This window comes from Dromiciops gliroides, chromosome 5 (assembly GCF_019393635.1).
Source record: "Dromiciops gliroides isolate mDroGli1 chromosome 5, mDroGli1.pri, whole genome shotgun sequence".
Lineage (NCBI taxonomy): Eukaryota > Metazoa > Chordata > Mammalia > Microbiotheria > Microbiotheriidae > Dromiciops > Dromiciops gliroides.
The window spans coordinates 38,588,027-38,613,990 of record NC_057865.1 but is presented as its reverse complement, the minus strand read 5'-3'; the positions used below and the strand labels follow the sequence as shown (position 1 = coordinate 38,613,990).

At 41.1% G+C, this 25,964-nt stretch overlaps 1 protein-coding gene across 1 annotated transcript in view; it reads right to left on the bottom strand.

Annotated features, from left to right (window-relative positions):
- COL6A5 (collagen type VI alpha 5 chain) overlaps positions 1-25,964 on the bottom strand; it is an 88,262-nt gene that overhangs the window by 24,976 nt on the left and 37,322 nt on the right. The window contains exons 22-34 of the mRNA XM_043968228.1: positions 24,837-24,899; positions 23,870-23,932; positions 23,211-23,273; positions 21,952-22,002; positions 21,795-21,830; positions 19,493-19,555; positions 17,560-17,622; positions 16,211-16,246; positions 16,067-16,103; positions 12,262-12,273; positions 6,753-7,228; positions 2,777-2,870; positions 576-1,235 (exon numbers count right to left, since the gene is read on the bottom strand). Of these exons, the coding sequence (XP_043824163.1) occupies positions 576-1,235; positions 2,777-2,870; positions 6,753-7,228; positions 12,262-12,273; positions 16,067-16,103; positions 16,211-16,246; positions 17,560-17,622; positions 19,493-19,555; positions 21,795-21,830; positions 21,952-22,002; positions 23,211-23,273; positions 23,870-23,932; positions 24,837-24,899 (1,717 nt within the window). The remainder of the gene's footprint in view (positions 1-575; positions 1,236-2,776; positions 2,871-6,752; positions 7,229-12,261; positions 12,274-16,066; positions 16,104-16,210; positions 16,247-17,559; positions 17,623-19,492; positions 19,556-21,794; positions 21,831-21,951; positions 22,003-23,210; positions 23,274-23,869; positions 23,933-24,836; positions 24,900-25,964) is intronic.

Here is a 25,964-nt window from a genome sequence, read left to right as displayed (position 1 = left end):
TCTGATATTATCTCCAATATATCCTATATATTTCATGTTTGTACATATTTGTTTGCATGTTGCCTTGCCCATTAGCCTGTAAACGCACTGAGAGCAGGGACTTTTTTTGCCTTTCTTTGTACCCCCAGTGCTTAGCAAAGTGACTGACATATAGTAGGTATTTAATAAATGCTTATTGACTTGATTGGACTTAGATTGTGGTATGTTCTTAGATTAGAATAGAAATAGAAGATGTTACTCTCCCAACCACTCCTCCTTCCATTGTTATTTTGCCCCTGGGATTTTTCACTGACTTATGACTTATGACTTATGACTTATGACTTATTTTTCACTCTGAGGGAGCAAGCTTCTACCAATGCAGATCAGCAACTGCTCTAAAAATGTAGTGTTCCCTGGGGTTCCAAAGGTACCTAAGGTCACAAAGCTGCTGTGTGTTAGAGGTACTACTTCATCTCAAGTTTTGCTGACTCCAATAACAGAGCTATCCACTCTGCCATGCATAGTTCCATTACTAATGCTAATGAACATATTCTTTCTTCTCTTTAAAAGCAAAGAAATGGAATTTGGGGACTTACGTCTGACCGAGTGTACAAAAGGTTTAATGAACTGCACAGCATAGTCCAAATTGGGTTTGTGAATTCTGCCAAGTTGAATCAAGTGATGATCCAGAGGGAGGCTGGCTATGTCTTCTACTTCTTCTTGTGTGGATCCCAAAGAAATCACAAATATGGCATACCCTTGACACTTGGCTCTCAGAGCCATTTTCCTTAAGGTGTCCTTTTTTTCATTATTCTCTCCAGCAGATATAACAAAAATGACCTTGTTTCTCCTAGACTGTTCTATATTGGAGAAGACCCTCTCTATTGTCCATTGCAGGGCATGACCAACAAAGGCTTCTCCATGAAGTTGCTTAAGGGAATCCTGGATGTACCTCTTCATTAGGGTTTTGCTGTTATAGGTAGTAAAGACAAACTCTTCCTTCACAGGGGTACCTATCCTTCTCCTGGAGAAATCCCCTGGTGAATAGCTTAGTAAAGCCAACCGATCACCTACATGAGATTGAAAAGGGTCTGTAGAAATGTCAAAGTTCTCAAGCACTGAGCTCAGGAACGATTTCATTTGCTCAAACTCATCTCCTGTCACATGCCGGGAACTATCCAGAAGGAAGAGAGCATCCATGTATGAATGTATTCGATCAGCTTGCTTGTCTGCACAAACATTTGGAAAGCATTTATCTGCAAACAAACAAAACAACTCATCACTTACATAGTGGGATGGTGACCTGAGGAAGGTTGGACTCTGAGTTTCTGTGTGTCTGACTGTGGTTCATCAGACCAATATGAGCTTGGAATGCTCTACCCCAGGGCAGGCACAAAGAGTTCATGTGAATATAAGGGGATTCTCTACATTTATGCATCACATGCAAACAAATGTTGACTGTCACAGTAGGAAAAACAGTAGACAGAGACTCAGTTGTATCCAGGTTGGAATCTGAGTTCTCTTGTGGATATTGGACAAATCATTTCACCAGCCTGGGTTTTGCCTGTGTCATCTGTAAAACGATGGGGCTACTTTGGATGATCCCTGATATCCCTCACTGCTGTAAGCCTTCTTTTTTCTTTTCTTTTCTTTTCTTTTTTTTTTTTTTTGCAGGGCAATGAGGGTGAAGTGACTTGCCCAGGGTCACACAGCTAGTAAGTGTCAAGTGTCTGAGGCTGGATTTGAACTCAGGTCCTCTTGAATCCAGGGCCAGTGCTTTATCCACTGTGCCACCTAAGTGCCCCAGCTGTAAGTCTTATGATCTGATGACAGCCTTGGTGTAGCTATGCATTGTACACTGTGTTAGTCTCATGTCAAGGAGAAAAGTGAATGGCAGAGCTATTTAAACTCTTTTACCTCAATTGATTTACAACTCATATACTTGGTATGTATTATTTTGCATAAAGTTATTCATATCTGTATGATATGTATTCATATAATTCTATTAGACTGTAATGCCCATGAAGGAGAGGATAAGATGAGATAAGAGCATGTTTTGGCTAAACTTTATATCCCTATCCGCTATCCCCAGCACCTAGAATAAAATTCTGCCCAAGTTATTTCTTTAGCAAATATTTGTTAAATTGAATTGGGGTTTTTGAGGGGGTCAGGAAGCATTCAATTTCTTTTTTTTTTAAGTGAGGCAATTGGGGTTAAGTGACTTGCCCAGGGTCATACAGCTAGTAAGTGTTAAGTGTCTAAAGCCAGATTTGAACTCAGGTAACTCCAGACTTCAGGGCCGGTGCTCTATCCACTGCTCCACCTAGCTGCCCCAACATTCAATTTCTTAAAATTAATATTTTTTTTCAATGAACAGAATCCATTTTTTCTCTCCCACTCTCCAAACTCTTGTAACAAATATGCATAGTTGAGGGGGGAAATTCCTATATTTGGCCATGTCCAAAAAGTATTTGCCTCAATCTGCTCCTTGAGTCCTCTGTCAGGAGGTGGGGAGTATGATTCATCATGAGCCCTCTGGAATTGTGGGTGCTCAGTGCACTGATTAGAAGGCTCCCCCACTTTTAAGTTAATCTTTCAAATAGAAATTTAGGAAGCCAAATCTCATGCTCTGAAATTCTCTGTCAAGCAAAGCCTTGTGAGAATCAAATTCTTACCCAGCATGTTACCCTATATGCATCTGTAAACTGAAATACAACTCCTTCTAAAGCCAGGTCCTATAATCTAGCTGGAGGCTTTACAACCTCAAGATGCTAAGATTCTTTTCCATTGGTCTTACCATAGCAAAGTGTACATTGACGAAGTCTTTCTATTGGCTCAGAAAATTGAGAGGGCAGAACTGGAATGACCTGATGGGTGCCAGTGTCATCAAACTATATGGAAGAGAAAAAAAAAGTCTTTGATACTTTGAAACTTTTTTTGAGACAACCACAAATCTTGAGCCTTCCCACTTCATTCACGGATTAGTTAAAAAAAAAAAAAGCTTCCTTCCTCCATTTGTAACAGGTCATTGCAATTCTTGAAGCATCTTCAGGCATTTTGTTGCACTGAGGAATGCCGAGCAAATATTATTATCCTCATTTTGTGAATGAACAAAATGGGAAAGAGTTAAAAAATTTTGCTCAGGTTCATACAAATCCTTAAAGAAGGGCAGCTGTAGGATTAAAGTCTAGGATATATTGATATATGTAATTTAGTATATATTTTAGCATACATACCACAAGATATTGTATATATACTATAGTATGTATGTATACATATTATAGCATATATGTATATATACTTTAGTGCATATATATTCTAAAATGGCATATATGTATATATGTGTATATATTATACGCACACATTAAAATCACATTTCAAAGAACATTCAGAAACTTCTTTTGTTTCACCAGCCATAAAATAAAGCCCCACCACATTTATATTTTCACCATCTACCCTTCTGCAACTTCCTGCCAAATTAAGAGTCTAATGTATTCAATCTCCCCCAAAACCCAATTCTCATAAAGATCTCTTTAAACGGGGGTTCTTAAAGACAGAGGGGTCCATGAACTTTTTTTTGCAGGGCAATGGGGGTTAAGTGGCTTGCCCAGGGTCACACAGCTAGTAAGTGTTAAGTGTCTGAGGACAGATTTGAACTCAGGTCCTCCCGAATCCAGGGCCGGTGCTTTATCCACTGCGCCACCTAGCCGCCCCCCCCCATGAACTTTTTTAATATTTGAAGAGTTGTATTTCAATAAAATCTGTTTCCCTTTGCAATCTCATATATTTTATTTTATGTATTTAAAAACATTATTCAGAGAATGAGTCTATGGGTTTCACCAACATATCTAAAAGGGGTCCATGGGACAAAAACAGTTAAGAGTTCCTCTAGAATGATAACAAGAACAAATGAGTTAACTAAGTTCTTGTGAAGTGAAGAATTTGCTTACTTCTCATTAGCTCATTGTTTTCTGCCTTAGTCCTTTGCTAAAATGGAAAGTAAATGGTATCATTTGAGTCAGATGTCTTGAGTTTGAATCTACCTGTGTGGCACTTGTAGTTGGGGAGTAGGAAAGGTCTTATGCAGAGACTGGCATTTAAGCAGAGCTTTTTGGAGGGAGCCAGTGGGGAAGGAGGGAACTTACACGGTACTTTGAAGTTGATAAAATTCTTCACCTGCCTCTTCTCCAACTCCATGAGAAAGGTACTACAGGTGTCATTACCACCCATGGGAACTATGAGCAACCTTATGCTCAGAGACATTCAGAAGTTTGCTTAATTCACTTAGTCAGCAAGTGTTGGAGGTAGGATTTGAATCTATATCTTTCCTGATTCCAAGTCTAGCACCTTCTTTTCTTCCACATTGTCTCCCAAAAGGAGGAGGCGAGAAAAAAAAATCTTTGTGGTCAGTGTGCCACCCCAGCAACATGGTTTGTGTCCTCCCTACTCCCCTCACCCTCCTCCTCTTTTGGTGGTCCAAGGAGAAGAGATCGATTTACATCATACTTCAAGGACTTATCATCTGATTAGCATGGATCCTTTGCCCACCGAGGCAGAGAATAAGCTTTCTACAATTTAATTTCATGTTGCTATGGCTGGAAACCTCTTCACTCTGAGACCACCTGGGTGTGATCTCCTCCGAACATCACCAGGCCAGAGCTCAGAGGGCAGATGTTCTTTTGGTTCCTGGTCTGTGTGGGAAGATTTTCCAGTTTGGTAAAAGCTGTAAAAGCTTGTGTTCTGATGACTGGGCCTTTGAAAACCTGGAGGGTGACCTTCAGGGAGCATGATGAGGTGTCAGAGGGGAGCTTTGGTGGAAGAGAATCGTACTAGGTAATTATAGCAAAGACCTTAAAGAGTGATAATAACAGTTAACATTTATATAGTGTGTTGAGGTTTGCAAATATACACACATATAATATTTATATATACACATGTATACGCATGTGTGCATGCATGTGTATGCATGTGCACACATGCTTATATACATGTGATATGCATATACATACAAAACACACATTTATATATACACATGTTTGTGTATATCTTTATGTGCCCATACATATCTACATGTGTGGCATATATACACATATGTGCATATACACACATATATACACATGTGTACTGTTCTGTTATGTCCAACTCTTTGTGACCTGGTTTGGGGTTTTCTTGGAAAAGATACTGAAGTGGTTTGCTATTTCCTTCTCCAGCTCATTTTATAGATGAGGGACTTAGGCAAACATGGTTAAGTGACTTGCCCAGAGTCACACAGCTAAGAAGTATGGGAGACCAGATTTGAATTCAGGAAGATGAGTCTTCCTGACCGTAGGCCCAGCACTCTATACATTGTGGTGTCATCTAGCTGTACATACATACATATGCACACATATTCATACATACATGCATAAATGCATACACGCATGTACATAATGCATTGTATGTTTGTACATATGTATGTGTTTATCTACATCTATATCTATCTACATATACACCTTTTCATCCTCACAACTCTATAAAGGAGGTTATATTATTATGCCCATGTTACATGGAAATAACAGGGATGAAGGAATGAAAGCCAGGAGAGGTTAAATAACTTGTTAAGGGTTGCCCAGCTTGTTAATATCTGAGGCAGGATTCAAACTCAGGTCCTCCTGACTCCTAGTACAGCATTCATACACAAACACGTTTTTTAGTTTGCTCAGTTCCATTAAAATCTCAAAAGACTTGAGAAGAAGAATTTGAATTTTAAAGTTACTCACATACACTAATGGACCAAGATCAAACAGAACAGAGGCAGGAGGACTGTCTCACTGCCTTTTGCTTCTTGTGCCCAGGACATCAAATCTTCTGTTCATTTCCATAAACATTCATTAAGTGACCACTACCCTAGGGAGGAGAGGCAGTGTGGCATAGTAGGTAGATGGCCAGCCTTGGAGAAGGGAAGACCTGTGTTTAAAACCTCCCTCTAAAATATAGCAGCAGTATAACTCTAGGCAAATCACTTAACTTTTCAGTGCCCCAGGAAGTTCTGTGAGATTATCAGTCACGGGGGCAGCTAGGTGGCACAGTGGATAAAGCACCAGCCCTGGATTCAGGACGACCTGAGTTCAAATTCAGCCTCAGACACTTGACACTTACTAGCTGTGTGACCCTGGGCAAGTCACTTAACCCTCATTGCTCCACAAAAGAAAAAAAAAGATTATAAGTCACAGGGAAGGTGAGGATCTGATTAGATTTGCAAACCATTCCAATTAGTAAATATGTCCTTAAATGAGACACTTAATGCCACAGTTTCTTCATATGAAAAATGAGGGTTTTTTCCAACTCTAAAATCTGTGATTCTATTGTAGAATGAAAAGTATTCTGGCCTTGGAGTCAGAGGACCTGTATTTGAATCTCAGCTCTGCCATTAACTAGCTATGGAAGTTTCTCATGTCTCTGTGCCTCAGTTTCTTCATCTGTTATACAAAGGAGATTGAATAGTGCAAGGGTTCTTATCTTTTTTTGTGTCATTAGTCTCGTTATTTGTAACATTAGGGGGTTGGATTAGATGACCCCTAAGGCCCCTTCCACCTCCAGTGTCCTATGAAGTGCTGAGACAGTCAAAGACATTTCCTTAGATGAGGCCTTTGGTTCTGATGGCCTCGGCAATCATCAATCATCTTCCATCAGTGACAGAACACTTCTTTGGAATCCACACGGGAGGTTAGCAGCTTGCATTCCTAAGGATAAATAAATGGATAAATACAACAGCCAAGGGAAGAAGTCCTTACCTGGAAGGCCTCCTCAAGAGCGAACATTTCATTAAAAGCAAACACAGCTGGAATGATGTTGAGGCCACTGAACTCCATGGTGGCCGTGATGATCGGTGACATATCTGGAGATTGACTGTCACTAAAAAACACGGTGAGCCTCCTGACGTTCGGACCTGGTAAGGTTCTCTTGAAAACATTCCTGGCCACGTATACCATGGCTTCACCAAGATCTCTAGAGTAGGTAGGTCGTTCATATGTCATGCTGGAAAGCTTCTGAAGGAGCTGCCTCTTACTGGAATAGTCTGACCAGCGGACGAGATACCTGCTTTCAGAACTGTAGGAAAGGACAGCAACCTTTGCTCCCATGGGGCAGTTGTTTTCCCTGATTTTAAGGTCCTTCACGATGGAAATGGTCATGTTCTTCACCACGTCAAATCTCTGTCTCGACACATCCAGTGCAAACACTAGTTCTGTTGGGTAGACAGGGCACTTGCCTAAAATCAACGAAATAAAAAACCACACATTGAGGCATTCTGGATCAGTTGCACAAAGCAGATGTCAATCCAGAGCCCATGAAAAGCATAACTCGCTAGCCCAGCTAGCATTCCCTGGACTTGTAGGTGGATAACAGCTGGTGGATCAGGATGGATAATATAGGCAGGGGACCTTTGTTCAACTGAATTAACTTGAGGTATCATCAATGTGTCTTTGCTGAATGTCCTCCTCAGACAGCTATCTAAATCTCCCTTTGCTAACTGGTGAAAGACTTATGTGTATTTCATTTTGTTCCAAGACCTGAATGAGATTACCAGAGAACTGACATGTCAGGTCTATCCCAGAATATATGACATGCCTTCTAGTCCTTTCAACATCTTCATCGTTCTTGTCTGGATGCTATCCAGCTTATCATCCTTCTTAAAATGTGGTACCCAAAACTGAACAAAATATTCCAGAGGTGGCCTGAGGAGGGCCACCTCAATTTCCTATGGCATTTGTAAGTCCTTCCTCACAGCCCCCCCCAAGTCTCAGCACAATATTTATGTAAATTGCATAGGTTCAAACAGAGAATGTAAATTAAATCATTGATTACCAAAAACCTAGCTAGAGGAACATTACCTCTGTCTCCAATTCTACACTTTAAGTCCTAGTACCTCGAACAATAACCAAAAAAGTCTGTTCAATTCTTTGGTGGATTAAGTTAGATTAGGGAGTTAAAACCCAAGACAAAGAGGAAAACAGTAAGGGGAAAACTAGCCATTCTGGATGAGTTCAAGTCATCAGATGCAGACGAACAAGGACTGAAAGAACTAGTGGTGATTGTTCATCTATGATCAGTGAAGATTGTGGGTCTGCTACAAAAATTCTGGAGAAGGGTAAAAACAGGGTGCTTATAAGCTATACCCCAATGAGCTTGTCTTTGACTCTTGGCAAACGTGTGAAATACTGAATTAAAGGAAGAATTAGTGAACATTCAGAAGTTTGTTAAGGACAAGTCATGCCAGACTAACCTTCATTTCCATTTTTAACCGATTCACCAGAGTGGTAGATTGTGGGATGTTGTAGTTATAATTCATCCAGATTTGAGCAAAGCGTTTGACAACTCTCTCATGTTATTCATGTGGACAAGAGGATTAGGAATGGCTAGGTGATAATATATTTAGGCAGATTCAGAAACTGGTTAAATGCCTGGACTCTAAGAGTAGTCATTAATGGCTCAGTGTCAACTTGGAAGGAGACTCTCTTGGTGATCCGGGTTTGGCCCAATGCTGTTTAACATTTTTATCAATGACTTGGATAAAGGAAAAGATAGCATGGTCATCAAATTTTCAGACAACACCGTTTGGAAGGATGCCTAACACATTGAATGATGGAGTCAGGACTCAAAAACATTCTGACAATGTAGACCATTAATTGATTGATTTATTAATGCCAGTGGCTAGGTGTCCTTTTGGTTTTATGCCCATACTGCTGTTACCAGTAGCAGATGCTGTTGTTAATGGTGTTGTTTTCATCTGGGAATGAAGTAAAAATTCTCTTAAAGTTCTAAAGCTCAAATCTGAAAAGAGGACTATATTAGGAAAAAATGAAAAGTCTTACATTGAGATTCAAAAAATCAACTTAATAACATAAAGTAAGGAAAACATCAGTATATAGCAATTTGTCTGGAAAAAAACAGCTGGGGGTTTTAGTGGATTGCATGCTTAATGTGAGTCAAGAGCCAATATTTTCTTACTCTACTTTAATAGAGGTATAGTGTCGAAGACTAGGTAAGTATTGGTCCTAGGAAATGGATTAGGTCCACTGTACTTTGTCCTGGTTTTGTGTTCATTTCTGGTTGTCTCACTTTACAAAGGAAATTGATCATCTGGAAACACACCTTGAGTTCTTGGCAAAAGAGAATTGGTTGAAAGAACTGAACTCATTATCTCTCCCCCTAAATCCTCCCCTCTCCCTATTCCCTATTCCTCCCTCTTCCCTATTACTGTAAAGAACAGCAACATCCTATCATCTTTCAGGCTTACAACCTAGGCATTACTATCTCTTACATCCCCACTCCACCCCCACCATATCCAATCTATCACCATGTCATCCCTACCCTCTACTCAAACTCTAGCGGCTCCCCATTGCCTAGAGGATCAAATACAAATGCTTGGTATTCAAAGTCCTCCTACTTTTCCAGCTCTCTTATAGCCTACTCTTCTCCACATACTCTTCCATCTAGTGCTATTAACTGTCCTTCTGGTTATTCTATGAACAAGACACTCTGTCTCTTGACTGGGTATTTTCTCTGACTGTTCTCTATGCCTGGAATGCTCTCCCTCCTCCCCTCTGCATACTAATCTGACTTCCTTTAAGACCCAGCTGAAATCCCACCTTTCCCAATGCCTCAATGCCAGTGCCTTTCCTCTGTTGGTTATTTACTGTTTTTCCCATATATAGCTTCTTTTGTAGATATTTATTTGCATGTTGTCTCCCCATTAGACTATTAGCTTTATGAGGGCAGGAACTATCTTTTGCCTCTTTTTGTATCTCCAGAGCTTATCACAGTGTCTGGGACATAGTAGATGCTTAATACATGTTTAATTTATTGATCGATTGATGTTTAGTCTGGAGAACACAATCTTTGGAGTAGAGAATGGAATGATAACTCTCTTCATAACTGGAATGCCATTATATGAAAGAAAGATTAGACTTGTTTTGCTTGGCTCCCACAGGTAAAGGCAGGAAGATTAAAAAGTGCAAGTTGACTTAATGGGTTTGGAGGAAGGAGGGCTTGGCTAAACAAAAAAAAATGCCAAAAGGAAAGTCTCATGAGTACAATAGCAAAAGTAAAATTAAAGTTGTTTTCTCTCATTACTTGGTAATAAGTAGAGGAAAATGTGCTACTGTGAGGTGCTTGGAAACCACATCAAGAAAGCAGACACATTCTTCAGGAAGCACAGATGTTAGAGTCAGGCTTCGAGCCAAGTTAAGAGAGCAGGAACATAGCTAAATTTCTCAGGGGTCTGGGAGACCCGGGGTCTGCCACAGATGATATGACCAGCTTGTTGAACTGTTTCATTAGGGGCATCTGTGCATCACGCACGAGAAACAAGTGGCAAGGCAGCAGGTTCTTTGGAAAGTCCAAGCCTGGTCCTGTGGGGGTAGTTATATAGTCCACAGAACAGCAAGAGGCCCTCATGATTATCCTGGACAAGCTGAGGCATGAGACCAAGGGACAAATAGAGAGAACCAACACCATTTGAAGGATTCCCTTAAGGCAGCATTAAGCAATGGGTTAGCAGCTGCTCTAGACTCTAGACTGGCGGAGAAGGAAATGGCCAACCATCCCAGTGCCTTTGCCAAGAAAACCCCAAATGGGGTTGACTGAACAACAACCACCACAACAGCAGCTGTTCTCTGAAACAGCAGTAAACAGGTCAGCCTGGTGTGCACCAGCCAGAGATCATTAAGCTCTGGAATGGACTTTAGGGAGGACAGGGTTCATCTTATAGCATGATATCAAAACAGCCCAGGAGGTCAAGGAATGATGCTGCCAAATGTGATAAAATCCTAGAGAGAAAGATGAAGAAAGTAGACAAACTATATATACACGCTCTGGCTGGAAAACCACACTAATAATCAGAGCTGTCTGTCCCCCTGTGTAATGGTCTACTACTGGAGGTATTAACGATAGATGATATTACCTGGAACTTTGAGATTTGCAAAGCTCTTCATACATATTATCCCATGTTGATGCTGAGAGGCATTGTTATAATTATCCTCATTTAACAGGTGAGGAAACTGCAGTTCAGGAAGGTCAGGTGATTTTTTTCAGGGTCAGACAGATAACTAAATGACTTTGGTGGGATTTGAACCCAGGCCTTGTTGATTCCAAGGTCAGTGATATATCAGCTACGCCATTTCCTTCTGTGATTCCCTTTTGCTTGTGGTTCTTCAAGCTTGTTAAGGATATCACAGCTGTATTCTCAGTCAGTGACAGGTTAGACTAAAGAAGAACTCTGAAATGTAAGGTTCTGACTCTGCAACTCCATCAACCCATCTTATGGTTGAAGAGTCATACTTCCTTCCCAAACAAAAAGAAAACCATCTGCAAATAGCAATAGGATATAGTCACAGGAACAGCAGTAAGGGCACAAACCAAAGGGATACCCAGCTGTTGGCATCAACCAAGTGATAAAAAATGAGACAGTTCCCATTCTGAAGAGGCTTACATTCTATCACAGGAGACATCTCTGTATAGAGATACAGCTATGTACATACATATATGTATATATGTGTGTATGATTATATATGTGTATATATAGCAGGTTAATTTGGCGGGGGGAATACTACAACTGTGAGGATCACATTTACAAGGTGGTACTTGAGCTGAGTTCTGAAGAAAAGAAGGGATTGTAAGAGTCAGATTCCTGGGAGTACCTTCCAGGAATGAGGGAAAGTAGCTTGAGGCAGGGAAACAGGAGTGCCTTGTGTGAGGGAAGCTAGATGGGGGAAGGAGGTTGGAGGGCAAAGACTCCTTTGGAAGTCTGGTGGAGCTGATGGATCTCTTCAGAATCAAGTTTTCCAGCACATAAAGTAAAATACACGGGATTACAAAGGAAGCCAATTGTACTGAAATAAAACTATGAGAATATCTTTAAATGATTTTACAAATCTTGAGTTAGAAGGTCAGTCTGAAGGAATTGCAAAGAACAGGAACTTGTGAAAAGCTTTAAAAGCCAAATAGAAGAGTTCATATATGATCCTAAAAGCACGTTGGTATTTACAAGGTGGGGGAATAACACAGTTAGAGCTCGGCTTTAAGAAAATCATTTTAACAGCTGTGCAAGGGATGGGCCAGAGTGTACAGAGACCTGAGGCAGGGAGACCAATTAGGAGGCCCCTGCAATAGTCCAGGGATGAGAGGATGAACACCTGGTGCTAGTCATGTGAGTAGAGAGAGAGGGGGATGAAATCCAGAGATGTGATGGAGGGGGAAATGATAAGATTTGGTAATGCACAATGTATAATAATAAAAACTTACCTTCCCAACAGGCTGTAAAAATGAAAGAGAAAGAAAGAAAAAAGAGAGTTAATATGTGTTAGAATAAAATATTTTTTAAAACGATTAAAGCCAAATTTGACTATTTATTATTACATTTTTTCAAGTTCTATGTGACCCTATTTTTACATGCAAAAAATCCCAAGATGAATTTGAAAATGATGAGCTCAGCCTCTCACTGACATTTAAATTGATTTTTTCCCCCTTAGAAACTATGGCTGAAAGTGTTTTCACAGGATCTTGTGCTGAGATCTGAGGAACGGCCATTCATCTTTTAAGCACAACCCTAAGGTTCTGATTTAGTGCCAAGGTCTCTAAAATTCAATTCATTTTATTTCACAGTACACATGTAGGCCTTTTGAGACTAATGCTGGGCTGCAAGACTAAAATCTGTCATCTAATTGTCTTTGCTGAAGAACACCCAGACCATTTCTATCCTCCTGAAGAACATCAGGGGATTCCGAAGGAACTCCCCTTGTATGGCTGGGTTTTATTTCCATCCTGCAGAAATAAGGAAACTTCCCCAGGGTCATTTCCACCAAAACAGCTTGTGCTTCCCTTTAAGTGTTAGATTTGCTTTTTTAAGTCAAAGATAAAACAAGGGATGCAATTGAAAAAGCTTACCAAAAAACTTGACCTGGTTATTTTTCCAAGTCTATTTTATTAATTTCTTGAGAATCGAGAAACACTCAGTTTTTACTATAGACATTATACAGTCCCCAGCAGGCCTTCTTTCCATGTGTCACATTCACTTACAACTAGGTCCCAATTAGTGAGAAAAATGCATCCTATTGAGTGATCACATTATTTGAATTTGCACTGCCTATTTCCATTGGACTGGAACCAATGGCCACATTTTACATAATTAAAACCTCAAACAGTGCAAATCTGAATACATGCAACCATTTCATGGGATTCATTCACACTAATCGGGAGTTGACTGTAAATTAAATGAGCATTTATTAAGCTCTTACCATGTACAATCCATTGTGCTAAGCACTGGTATACAAAGACCCAAACTAAGAAGTCCCTTCCTTCAAAGAGTTTAATATGAACATAGTTTCTTTCCTCCTTCCTTCCTTCTCTGCTTTCTTTGTCTTTGTTTGGACTTCAGATTTCATCCATTCAAGGAACTTCTGGTGTGGAAACTCCCTCCTCTGAGGCATATTAGTAACTTGTGTGAACCTTCTAGTCATAAAGAATTTCCTGAAGGCAATGGGAGGTGAAGTGATCATGTCACACAGTCTAGTATCACTCAGAGTCAGGACTTCCTGACCTCCTTCCTCTATTCCTTATACCATGCTGCCTTTCCACGAAAAGAATACCCTAATATCAATCAGGTTAGCATTTGCCAGATTCTGTCATAAGTGGGCAACTAAGAATCAGAATACCACATCATTTGGGAATGCATACCACCACTTCTCCTACATCTCCTCTTCCAACTTCACCTGAGTCATCCCAACTAGTCTAGCTTTATCAGTAAAAGAGCCGAATTGCTAAGCATCCTTTTAAGTGCATTTAAAATGCCACTTTCTTCAAAAAGCTTTTTCTGATTCTTACAATCAACAATGACTTTTCCCCTTAGACCATCCCAAGACGTTTCGCTTTCCATCTTCTCTAATGTATTTATCATGTAATATTGTATACTTCGGTCATCTCTTTTTGTGCCTTAGCCTTACTAACATACTGTAAATTTCATGAGGGCAGGGATAATGTCTAATGTGCCCAATGTATTTCCGTCAGTACACAGGACCATGCTGGCTAACATGTGCTGTGTTGTGGGCATGTCACGAGATCATTTTATAGAAGTCATTTCTGGTGGCTTTACCTGTTTGCATTTTATTTTATTTTATTTTATTTATTTATTTTTAGTAAGGCAATTGGGGTTAAGTGACTTGCCCAGGGTCACACAGCTAGTAAGTGTTAAGTGTCTGAGGCCGGATTTGAACTCAGGTACTCCTGAATCCAGGGCTGGTGCTTTATCCACTGCGCCATCTAGCTGCCCCTGCATTGTATTTTATTAAAGGCCTCTATGTCATGCTCTGAAAAAGTCCTGTCTTTTTTATGAAGTGAGATTCAGTCAGCCCAGAACTCAGCTAGCCACCAGTTGAAAGATTCCAAGAAAGGCTAAATGGAAAGGGAACTCAAAACAGGACGAAAATTCCTACTTGGAACAATATTTCTAACAGTTTTTTGTCAGTATGAATAGAGAATTTTGAGAGATTGGATCATTGGTAACCATTCTTCATTATATAAAAACCAGAAACTTCCATGTAGTAACTTATGCCCCCTTGGTCCATTGTCCCCTGGGCCACAGAGAATAAATCTAATCTCTCTTCTAAATGAGTGTCCTTCAAAATGTTTTAAGGCAGAGAATTTCTATCCTACATCCCAAGTCTTCTCCTCCTTAGGCTAATCATTGCCAGTTCCTTCAAAAGATTTTCATTAAACATGATTTTTGTTTTCTTTTTGTGGGGGTGGGGGAGTTGTTTGGTTTTTGTTTGTGTATCCTCAACACCCTGGCCATTCTCTTCTAGATGCATGCTACTTTCTCAACGTTCTTGGGAAAATGTGGCACATGGTGCTCTAGATATGGTATGACCAATGTAGAATACAATAAAAATCATCATCGAACTTGTCGTGGCTGCCACGGTCTTGGCAAATGGACCTGGGGTTTCACTAGTAAAGCACCTCTTTTCGCTAGTGCAGGTTGACACCTTTCGGGCACTTAGTTGCCTAGAACACCGAGAGGTGAAATTGATCGTCCAGAGTCCCACCATCGCTATGTGTCTCATGTGGAACTTGACCACAGCTGTTCTGAGGTTGGGGTTCTAAACCATCAAGTCCTGCTGCCTCTTTCTGGATACCAAGCTTCTATTACTATAGCCAATAGAAATCATATTAGCTTTGTCAGATAACCTAGATCGTTCATTCATACAGAGCTTGCAGTTAACTAAATCCCCTATGCCTTTTTTTTTTCTTTTTTTCTTTTTTTTTTTTAAGCAAGGCAATTGGGGTTAAGTGACTTGCCCAGGGTCACACAGCTAGTAAGTGTTAAGTGTCTGAGGCCGGATTTGAACTCAGATACTCCTGACTCCAGGGCCGGTGCTCTATCCACTGCGCCACCTAGCTGCCCCTGCCTTTTTTTTTTTTAACACAAACTATTGTCTAGCCACATCTCTTTGTCCTGTACTTAAGGTAAAACTAAACAAAACAGACACCTCCCTCCCAAACCAATAGCTTATGTATAAAACTCAACATTCATCCATAACAGTAGTAGGAAAATGAGGAGGACGAGAAAAAGGAAGAGGGGGTAATAGCTACCATTTATATAGCACCTATTATGTGCCAGGCTCTTGCCAAGCACCTCACAAATATTATCTCGTATGATCCTCATAACAACCCTAAAAGGTAGGTGTTATTATCATCCTCATTTTACATTTGAAAAAACGGAGGCAAACAGGTTAAGTGACTTGGCCAAAGTCACATAGTTAGCAAGTCTCTGAGGCTGTATTTGAACTCAGGTCTTCCTGACCCCAGGCCCAGTACTCTATCTACTACACTATCTAGCAAAATTTCATCTGATTAGATTTGGCTCATTGTTATAGCCCTCACAATACTTTTTGGATGGTGATTCTGTCAGCAAATGATCAGCTCACCCTTCCTCCTATCATCTGTGCCATCTCCAAATATGATGTGTAGGCCAGAAACATTTTGAGCCCTGCTGACCTCCACGTTACGCTAAGAATCAATATTTTTGTCCCATTTGTGAAACAAGAATACTTACGGCTATGGTCCCTCAGGAAATGAATAAGCTCACATTGCTGAAAGACAAGGAAGAGGGGAAGTGAACATATAGAGATATCACGGGTGCAGCTTATTCTGGTTGGATGAGTTGGAGACAAAATGCTGGGTGAGAAGAGATACATACCGAACTTATAGGCTGTCCCTTCATACCTTTAGGACCCTAGAAAAGGAAGGAGCAGGTTACTGGTGTGCATGCAAGATTCATTTGTACAAACTCCTAAGTTTTAACTATGCAACAGAAGGGCATAAGGCATTCTTAATTTTGCTCAATAAGCCCCCAATGCTTTGTGCATCGTTGATGCTCTTAGGATGAAAGATTTAGAGGTGGAAGGGACCATGAGAAATCATCTAGTCACCCTGCCCCTTGCCCCCTTTCTCATTATATAGGTGATGAAATTCAAGCTCAGAGAGGCCCTAGGATCATAGATTCACAGCCAGAAGGCCCTTAGAGACCATGGAACCCAACAAGGAGGAAGGTTAGGCCCAGAGATGCTTGGGGTCACCCAGTTTGGAAATGGCGAAACCAGAACTAAGACTTGTCTAGTGCTCTTTCCACTACATTGCCCCTCTCATATTAAGTTGCTAAATGAAGGACTATTAGCCAACAGAAGCCGTATCAGGGAATAACATCTGAGGCCTTGCTTCTGCAAAGCTTTGTCCTCAGCAGGCAAGTATATTTCAGCATATTGGATCATTTAGTTCAATGCATCCTCTCTCCAGCCTGCCCAACCTGACTCACCACATGGGCTAAATATGATCCACCAAAGTGAAAGGAAATCTGCTGCTTGGCTTAGCAGCATTTGTCTAAATGAGGAAATGCTTTAAAGGAATAATATTCAAGAAGCAAGTTTAAACATTCCAAGTCATAAAGACAGAGGAGTAGCAAGAACTGGATTTGAATGGAAACTAAGAAGAGTGGGCATATCACAAAGCAAGAGTTAAAATTAGAGAAGGGAGTTATTTTCAAAATGTTGTGAGTTTGACATAAACACCCAATTTGGTTTTATTATGGAATAAACTTTAGGCAAGAAAGTCAAGGATAGTTGCCAATCAGAAAGCAGGCAGCCCAGAGTGATCAGGTGCCAGGGGATCCAAATGTTAAGGAACAAAGAGCAAAGAAATGCTTACAGCTCAATTAAGTAATGAATTAATTATTTAAATAAATAAATTGATTGATTGGTTTTTTAATTCATTAAAGAAGGCTTTCTGGAGGTAGTGAGTACTCATTTCAAAAAATTATGAACCTTCTTTCTCATTTCCTTTCCTATTCTCTTAGACCAGGATAAAAAAGTAAAATAAGTGGGCATTTTCCCAGTGGCCCCCAAAGCCTAGTCTTTGGGGTTTTTTCAGAGGGAAGGAAACAATAATGTCAAGTGTTGTAACATCCTAGGGATTTACCTGGCCAGCTTTTTGAGGGACTTTAAATGAAAAGTAGTTAGCAGAGTATAGTTCACTAGATATGGAAATATTTACCCTTGGTCCTGCAGGTCCGGGAGAGCCAGGAAAACCGATTTCACCCTTTGGACCTGGGCCAAACTAAAGATGAGAACATGTTACAAATATCATCAACCCATGTGGCTTGATATAAATATAAAGACACAGATGGTATATAAGGAAAACACTAAAGACTAATTATAAGGCATTTATTTAAGTCAAACTGTTGACTTATATGAAAATGTTATCAGAAAAAAATGTTATTAGTCTGCTTGGAACTCAGTTTCAATAAGACTTTATAAACACAAGTCCCAACTCATCCAGGGCAAATAAAGTTCTCTCTCAGAAATCAAATAGCCGTTCCTATGAACAACAAAATCAAACAAACATTCTTGGCCCTTTTTTAGGTTTCCCAGGCTGCTCATATAGCAATGTGTTTTTGTTGCACATTTGCCACATACATTTTTTTAAGTAGACAAAGCAAACAAGACAATGTGACTATCATATGAATAGACCTAAGAAAAAATCCTCCAACCTGAAGAAAAAATGAAGAAAAGCATCAGTCACCAACCTAAGGAGGGAATTGGAAAGGTCAGCTACTTACACAGCTCAGGATGATAGACTTGGGCACTAATGAAATTTATCCAGTCAAGTGGAAAACACCTGGCTGCTGCCAACCATTTCACTCAAAGAATGATGCCCATGACTGAATTCATGTATAAAAATGAAAATGCGCCTTTTATCTCTGTGCTTTTCTTACTAGAAGAACATTCTTCTTGAAAATGAATAAATGTCTCACCTCAGCAAGATGACCTTGGGTTAGGGAGAGTAGAATCATCAGAAAACTCTCCAAAAAAGATGGAGGAGGGAAGATGCTAGCTTCCCTTCTCCTCAGAGAGATCACATGTAAGAAAACAACATTTAGAATATGGTACAAAAGTAAAGAACTTTGTTGCTGGCAGATATACATACACATTACATACATACATACACACACACAAATATATATATATATATACACACACACACATACATATATGTATATAGGCAGGAGTGTTGGGGTAGGGAGAAGTAGGATAGTAACCTTGGCTTTTCTACCTAAGTTTTGCTCTGCTCTCTAGCTTCATTTGAATGTTAATCAAGAGAGATTTTGAAAGTGAGGCTCAGAAAAGCAACTCAACTTCCACATAGCCGGTATGGACATTTTTTCCCCTAGCAGAGGCTCCACAATGGGTTGGGAGACACAGGATCTCAATCAGGAATGCAATTCAGATTAAAGGGAATTTCCTGTATGTTAGATTATTGTCTGAGACCATGGGCCTAAAATAAGTCTTGGAAAGAGACTAATAACCTTAGGATGAGGACCTTAGGCTGACTTTTATTGTCTTCATAGTTATCTTAGCTCAGACTCCCTTTTCGGAGAGAGGCTTTCTAATCACCACATGCAAACCATGTTATATTCTGGACCTTAATATAAACTAACAAATGGTTGAGGAGATTAGCATTATTACAAAACCCCGCAAAGAGTTACCATTTTAACACTGCATAGATTCATGGAATTTTAGAGCTAGAAAAGACCTTAGAAATCATTTAGTCCAAACCAAATCTATACAAATGGATGAACTGAGACCTAGGGCAATTGAATGACTTGCCCAAGGTTACTCAGCTACTTCATGGCAGTTTAGATGCCCTAAAGAATCATGAACAATCCAACTAATTTCTTTCTTTCTTTTTTTTTTTTTTTTTGGTGAGGCAATTGGGGGTTAAGTGACTTGCCCAGGGTCACACAGCCAGTAATTGTTAAGTGTCTGAGGCTGGATTTGAACTCAGATCCTCCTGACTTCAGGGCCGGTGCTCTATCCACTGTGCCACCTAGCTGCCCCCAACTTATTTCTTAAATGTAACAGCCAGAATTATTTTATTAAAAAAAATTAACAACAACCTATTGCCCATGAGAAGTTTGCCTACTTACTGTGAGTCCTCTGAATCCTTTAGGTCCAGGTTCCCCTGGAATTCCTGGGTCACCAACATCACCCTAGTGAATTAGAGTAAAATTGAAGTTTTAAAACTGTCCATATTAAAACTTAGGAAAACAGGCAGTATCTTAAATAATAATACTTGGTATTTGTGTGAAGTTTTAAGGTTTGCAAAGTGCCTGGTACAAAGCAGTCATTTAGTAAATGCTGGTTGATTGAGATACTCGGTCATTACTCAAGCTCTTGTTTTATTAATCTTTACAAGAACAACAACAGTTCGATAATCAAATGAGATGACAAGGATGTAAATATTATGATTATGGTAAACTATTTCCTGCATTGGCATGGGTGTAACTTTTCTGGTTGGTTAAAGTTCTCCCTCTGATATGTGGTTTATTGGAAGTGATAATCCCCAGGGTTCCCCAGATGGCCAATCATTTCCCTTATCACCTAAACTTCTTTAAGTTATCAATTTTGAGTAATTAATAGCCTCCTCAATGAGATTCTTCAGCATTTGATTCTTTTCAGGCTGAAAACACTTGCTCTATGGCACATGGAAGACTTCTGACATTTACTGATTGTGTCACCCTATGCTAATCACTTTACCCCTCTCCACTCAGTTTCCTCATCTTCAAAAGGAGGATCATAATAGTTCTTACCTCCCAAAGTGGTTGTGAGGAGAAAATGAGATAATATTTACAAAGCACTTTGCGGGTCTTGAGGCATTACATAACTACTAGCTATCATTACAATTCTATTTATCCTGAAATATTTGTATTCTTGTTTGTTGATGTTAACATTCATTTTGTTGTTCAGTTGAGCCTGACTCTTCATGACCCCATGGACCACAGCATGCCAGGCCCTTCCATCCTCCACCATCTCCCAAAGTCAGCCCAAGTTCACCCTGGTTTCCATGATTCCCCTCTAGTAGAACAGAACCACGTAAAGGGGAGGGCTGCTTTGTCCTTGTCTTTGTACCCCCCAGAACCTAGCACAGTGCCTGACATGGGGTAGGAGCTTCACAAACCCATGGTCTGGGAAGTCTGTGTTAGTAAAGGGGATCCACCAATGGGATACTTGAAGCTCTGAGGGTTTCTCCTGTCACATTGATACTACTGAGAGTGGGGGGGGGGAACATGTCCTGTGTTTGGGGGAGGAGGGGAGTACAGAGCCAATACACGTGTTATATATGTGCATGATACTTTTTTTTTTATTCTTTCTGGTTAAAACAAGGGTCCAGATGCTCACCCAGTAGTTATACAACTGTATTAATGGTTGTAGATTACAGATCCTGCCCAACAAGGCCTGTAGGCATGTTTATGCATCTGACCTAATTAATAATTTCTGCAACTAGATATCATAGTGCATGGAATCCACTGCAAGTAGAGTTAGGAAGACCCGAGTTCAGATCCTGCCTATAAGACTTGTCACCATTTCTTACTGTTTTGTTGTTCAGTAGTGTCTGATTCTGTGACCCCGTTTGGGTTGGGGGAGGGAAGATACTGGAGTGCTTTGCCATTTCCTTCTCCAGCTCATTTTACAGATGAGGAAACTGAGGCAAACAGGGTGAAAGTGACTTGCCTAGGGTCACACAGATAGTAAGTGTCTGAGGTCAGATTTGAACTCAGTAAGATAACTCTTCCTAATTTCAAGCCCAGTGCTCTATCCAAGGTGCCATACCATGTCTGGAGACAAGTAAACACAATATAATGCATCATCATTTCTTTTTGTTTGTTTCTTTTTTGTTTTTTGCAGGGCAGTGAGGGTTAAGTGACTTGCCCAGGGTCACACGCTAGTAAATGTCAAATGTCTGAGGTTAAATTTGAACTCAGGTCCTCCTGAATCCAGGGCCAGTGCTCTATCCACTGCACCACCTAGATGCCCAAACATCATCATTTCAATATGGAGAGAGCATTCATAGCTAGGGGAAACCAGGAAAGGGCTTGTGTAGAAGGTGCCCGCTGGGCTATCCTCTGAAGGATTCTGGGAAAAGTAGGTAAGAAGGAAATGCACCTGAGGGAAGTGGCTAGTGGGTCAATTTTATCAGTTGAATGTATGAAGGGTAATAATATGAAATGAGGCTGGAAAGGTGGGTGACAAAAGAAAATGTAAATTTACGAAAACCCTCCCCTGCCCAGAAAATAATGCTCGCCTCCCGTGAAGACCCAGGGCTCCCTTCAGCACCCTAGAGAAAGTACCTCTGATTATTTGTCTTCCCCTCTGCCCTCAAGCTTAGCTGCACACTCAAATAGATGTTTCCTATTACAGTAATTGCCATTCAAGTGAAGCTCTCTGTACCTGGTTCCCTGCGTCTCCTGGGTGTCCTCTTGGGCCCTGTAATTTGCAAGATAAAAGATGAATAAACAAGTGTAGGCACATCAGGACTCTGTGCATTTGTACTCTCGGGGCATTTGATTAAGCAAGTGAGAAAAGCTGTAAACCTTTTAGTAATTACCTTCACTCCTTTCCTTCCCTGGCGGCCATAACCTGGAATGCCCAAGTCTCCCTGTGAACACAAGAGTGAATCTCAGATTTACCGCATTAATGGCTTCTTATGTCCCACATGCAGATACACCTGCCCTGGAGAAGGAGACCCTGGTAGGAGAGATCTTAAGCCAAGTTAACACGGTATCAGAAAAGTTTCTTTGGAAAAGTCATCCCAGGACCCACGTAGGCAACTCAGCACCACCCCGGAAAGGAAAGGGATGGAGGGAGTGATGATGGGGATCATCACCAAGGACATCTGGATGGCAGAGCTGCCTCCCTGGACATGACAGATCTGTTCCAGGAAGCTCTACTTTTGTTTGTTTTCCTTGCTATGACCCAGCGATACCAAAGGAAAGGACGTATCCAGGGACATTGCTCACCCTCTGGTCTAGCCTCATTTTTTGTTTTTTTTTTTTTCATAACAAAAGCTACTCCAAGTGCAGGGGAGAGAAGAGCCTAGGACTCCCAGGCAAACATTTAGAGTCCCAGTGCATTTCCAACTTTCACCCTACAACCCAATTCATGATCTCTCCTTGTAGTTTTGTCCCATATGCCAGAGCTGATCACAGATTTAGAGAACGGGTAGAGCCCTCAGCAGCCACGGAGCCCAACCCATACATGAAAAAATACATGCCACTGAACATACCGAACAAGGGTCATCCAGCCTCTGTTTGAATGCCTCCGAGGAGGGCAAACCCACTACTGCAGGTAACCCATCCTCCTTGGAGACAGCTAATTATTAGAAAGATTCATCTCTCCTTCCCCAGTCCTGTCCTTCTCCCCATGATCTTGTTGGATGTGGGAAGAAAAAAGCAATCCTTTATTTTCCTCTGAAAGGCAGGTCACTTAGGAAGGTAAGATATGACTTGTAGAAGCCCTAAGGAAGAATTCTGAACCTTTTTTGTGTCCTGAACCTCTTTGCCAGTCTAGCCAAGCCTATGGACCCTTCCTCAGGAGCATCAATATAGTGAAAAAGATACATAGGATCACAGAGAAAACCAATGAGGGTAAAATATAGTTTTCAAAGCATTTTTTAAAATTACGTTCACAGACCCGAGGTTAAGAATCCACACCCTAAGAGAACAGTTTGACAGCCATGGCCCAAATCCATCTGGTCCTCGGGGAACTCAGCGTCCCCAAGAGGCACAGACTGTCTCGAGTATGCCCCTTCTTCCCGTCATGGAGTGGAGGATTTTTGACAAACAAGTGCCCCCTCCAAACTCAAACCTGCATTCCACGTGATCCGGTTGGCCCCACCATTCCTTTATCTCCCAGAACTCCAGGTTCCCCCTATGGAATCGAATGAGAAGAGTGAGTCTGATAAAAGGTGAGCCAGCTTTCAGATGAGGGTTCACCAGAGACCCTGAGGATGAGCCCCCATGGGCTCTCTCGGTGCAGGGCAAAGGGCTCTCTGGGCAGCGTTGGGAGGCCTTGCCAAAGGGATCGACACCAAATGGACCAAAAGCTTTTCTTCTCTAACACCCCATGGGGCATGTGTATTGGTCCCTTTTAATACATAAATTTTGCTGTTCTGACTGTTTAAAAAAACCATGAGGAAAAAGAAAATTTAATAGTCCCAGGAGAGGCTTCTTGGAACAGATGCCTTCACTTTAGAAGAGGCATGGCCTTGTGGTGAGAGGAGACCTGGGGGTCTGGTCTTAACTCTGCTCCTAGCCAGTCTGGCCATCTAAGAAAGTCACTCTCTAAACCTCAGTTTCCTCACCTATAAATTGATTCTTATAATAATTCTGTAAGCTGAGGCTGAGAGAAGGTGACTTGGGGTCACACAGCTAGTAAAGGTCAGCATCAGGATTCAAATCCAGGTCTTCCTATGTTCAGTGTAGGCCACCACACCACATTCAAAATATAAGAGACATAAGACCTACCTTCCTTCCCAAGGTTCCAGGTTTTCCAGGACTCCCTTTAGCCCCTGCCGACCCAAAAGGCCCCTGAAATGGCAGGCAAGAGAGAAACATTTGGGAAAAATAAAGCTTTAGAAAACCCACTGGAAATTCTTCCCTTCATTATGTTTCTGTGCCGAGAAGACACTTACAAGCATCCCTTAAAAAGAACTAGTGCCACCTAATGAAAAGACCCGATGAGGGAAAATTGCTGGATTTCTGACCTCTGAGAGAGGCAGTGCCCCAGGTGCCCCCTCACCCAGAGTGGGCATGAAACCAATGGCACATGGCCCTGCTCTTGCTTCTCTCTGTGTTCTGCTTATAGATGAAAGAGATTTGGCTACAGTCTAGTCAGTTTTGAAAGGTCACCAGGAGGTCTGAGAGGAGAGTCTCTATTGTGTTTGACTGGCTAGCCAACCAGGCCAGCCTCAAGTCTCCAAGGTGAGAAATGAGCCTCAGGAGCTGAACTGGGAGCCAAGACCCAGATTCACCCAGCAGTGATATTGCAACTGCACACAAACTTGGTGGGACCAAAACTATGTAGAAACTGTCTTAAGTCTGAGTCTACTTTCCCTAGGAACTGAATTGGTATAGAGGGGAATATGTCCCCGAGGTGCTATGGAGATGTATATGCACTTCTGCGGTTGTTATATTTGTGAAGTTAATATTCCTTTACCAAAAGTAACCATTGGAATTGGTTTAACAGAATTGGAATGTTAATCACTGGTGGCAAGCCCTAGGGATGCATGGGGAGGGAAGAAATACCTGAATGCTGATGGCCTTATAGAAAGGCATTCTAACCCTCCCCAGGAGCTCCCCTGGCACTCTGAGAGGGAGATGTGGCCAGCCTGGCTCTGAGAGAGCCCTTACTACACAAAGATGAATGACATGAAATAAGCGGAAAGTCAGTTCTTGGCACATCATCAACATAAGGTAAGGACATCTTGCCTACCTGAGGCCCTTTATTTCCAGGACTTCCTTTTTCTCCCTTCTGTCCACTGTTTCCACTTTGTCCCTGGTTATGACATTTGACACAAAAAAGACAAAGAATATCTCTTCTTAGCGAGTAAAGTGTGATGGACGGAGGTGAAAGTTTATTTTCTTACCTGATTCTCCAGAAAGCACACCCCAAGCCTACCATAAAATTTCACCCAGAAACCCTTTTTTATTGTCCTGAGATTGGAAAACAACTGTCCAGAGTGTCCAATTAAGCATCTCATCCATTCATCTGATAAGCATTTGTGCAGTGAAATTCAAAGAAATCAGAAAATGCCTGGTTTGAGGCCCTGGTGAAACATACAGGAGGAGATGACTATCAGGCAATCGAAGATGCAAGAATGAAATTTAGGGAGGAGATTAGGACAGTGTAATTCGATGTGATAATTAAACCCAAGAAAGAAGGTGAGACTGTTCAGGAAGAGAATATAGAGGAAGAAAAGAAGGACAGAGGCAACATGGGGCAGCCACACTGAGGGGTAAGAGGAAGGTGAGGAACCAGTGAAGGATACAGAGAAATAACTATCAGTTTGGGGAATAAGGAGAGAGGGGTATCGTGGAGTTACAGAATCGGAGTCTCAAAGGCCATGCATGAACCCAACCTACACATGAACAATAATCACCTCTACAACATATGAATGGTCATGTAGGCTCTGCATTGAAGACCCCCACTGGGGAGAATCCCACTGTCTTCCAAAGCACCCTACTTTTCTACAATTCTAACTGATAGGAAAATTTTGTCAATGAAGGAGAGAGAATTGAGGAGGGGAGGGTGGTCAGCAGTATCAAATACTACAGAGAGGCCAAGGAAGATGGCGCTTAGGAAAGAATCATTAGATCTGGCGACTGATCTTTAAGAGAGCATGTTTAATAGAATGGAGGGTCAGAAATCAGTATGAAAGGACACAAGGAATGAGGGGTGAGGAAGAGGAGGGAGGGAGTGTCCAAGTCTTTTTCTATCAGCTTAGTTGTAAGGGATAGGATGGTATCAATATCTTGAGGGAATGACAGGGTCAAGGGGGATGGGGTTTTTGTTTGTTTGAGAATAGAAGAGACCTAAAGGTATTCTTAGGTAATAGTGTAG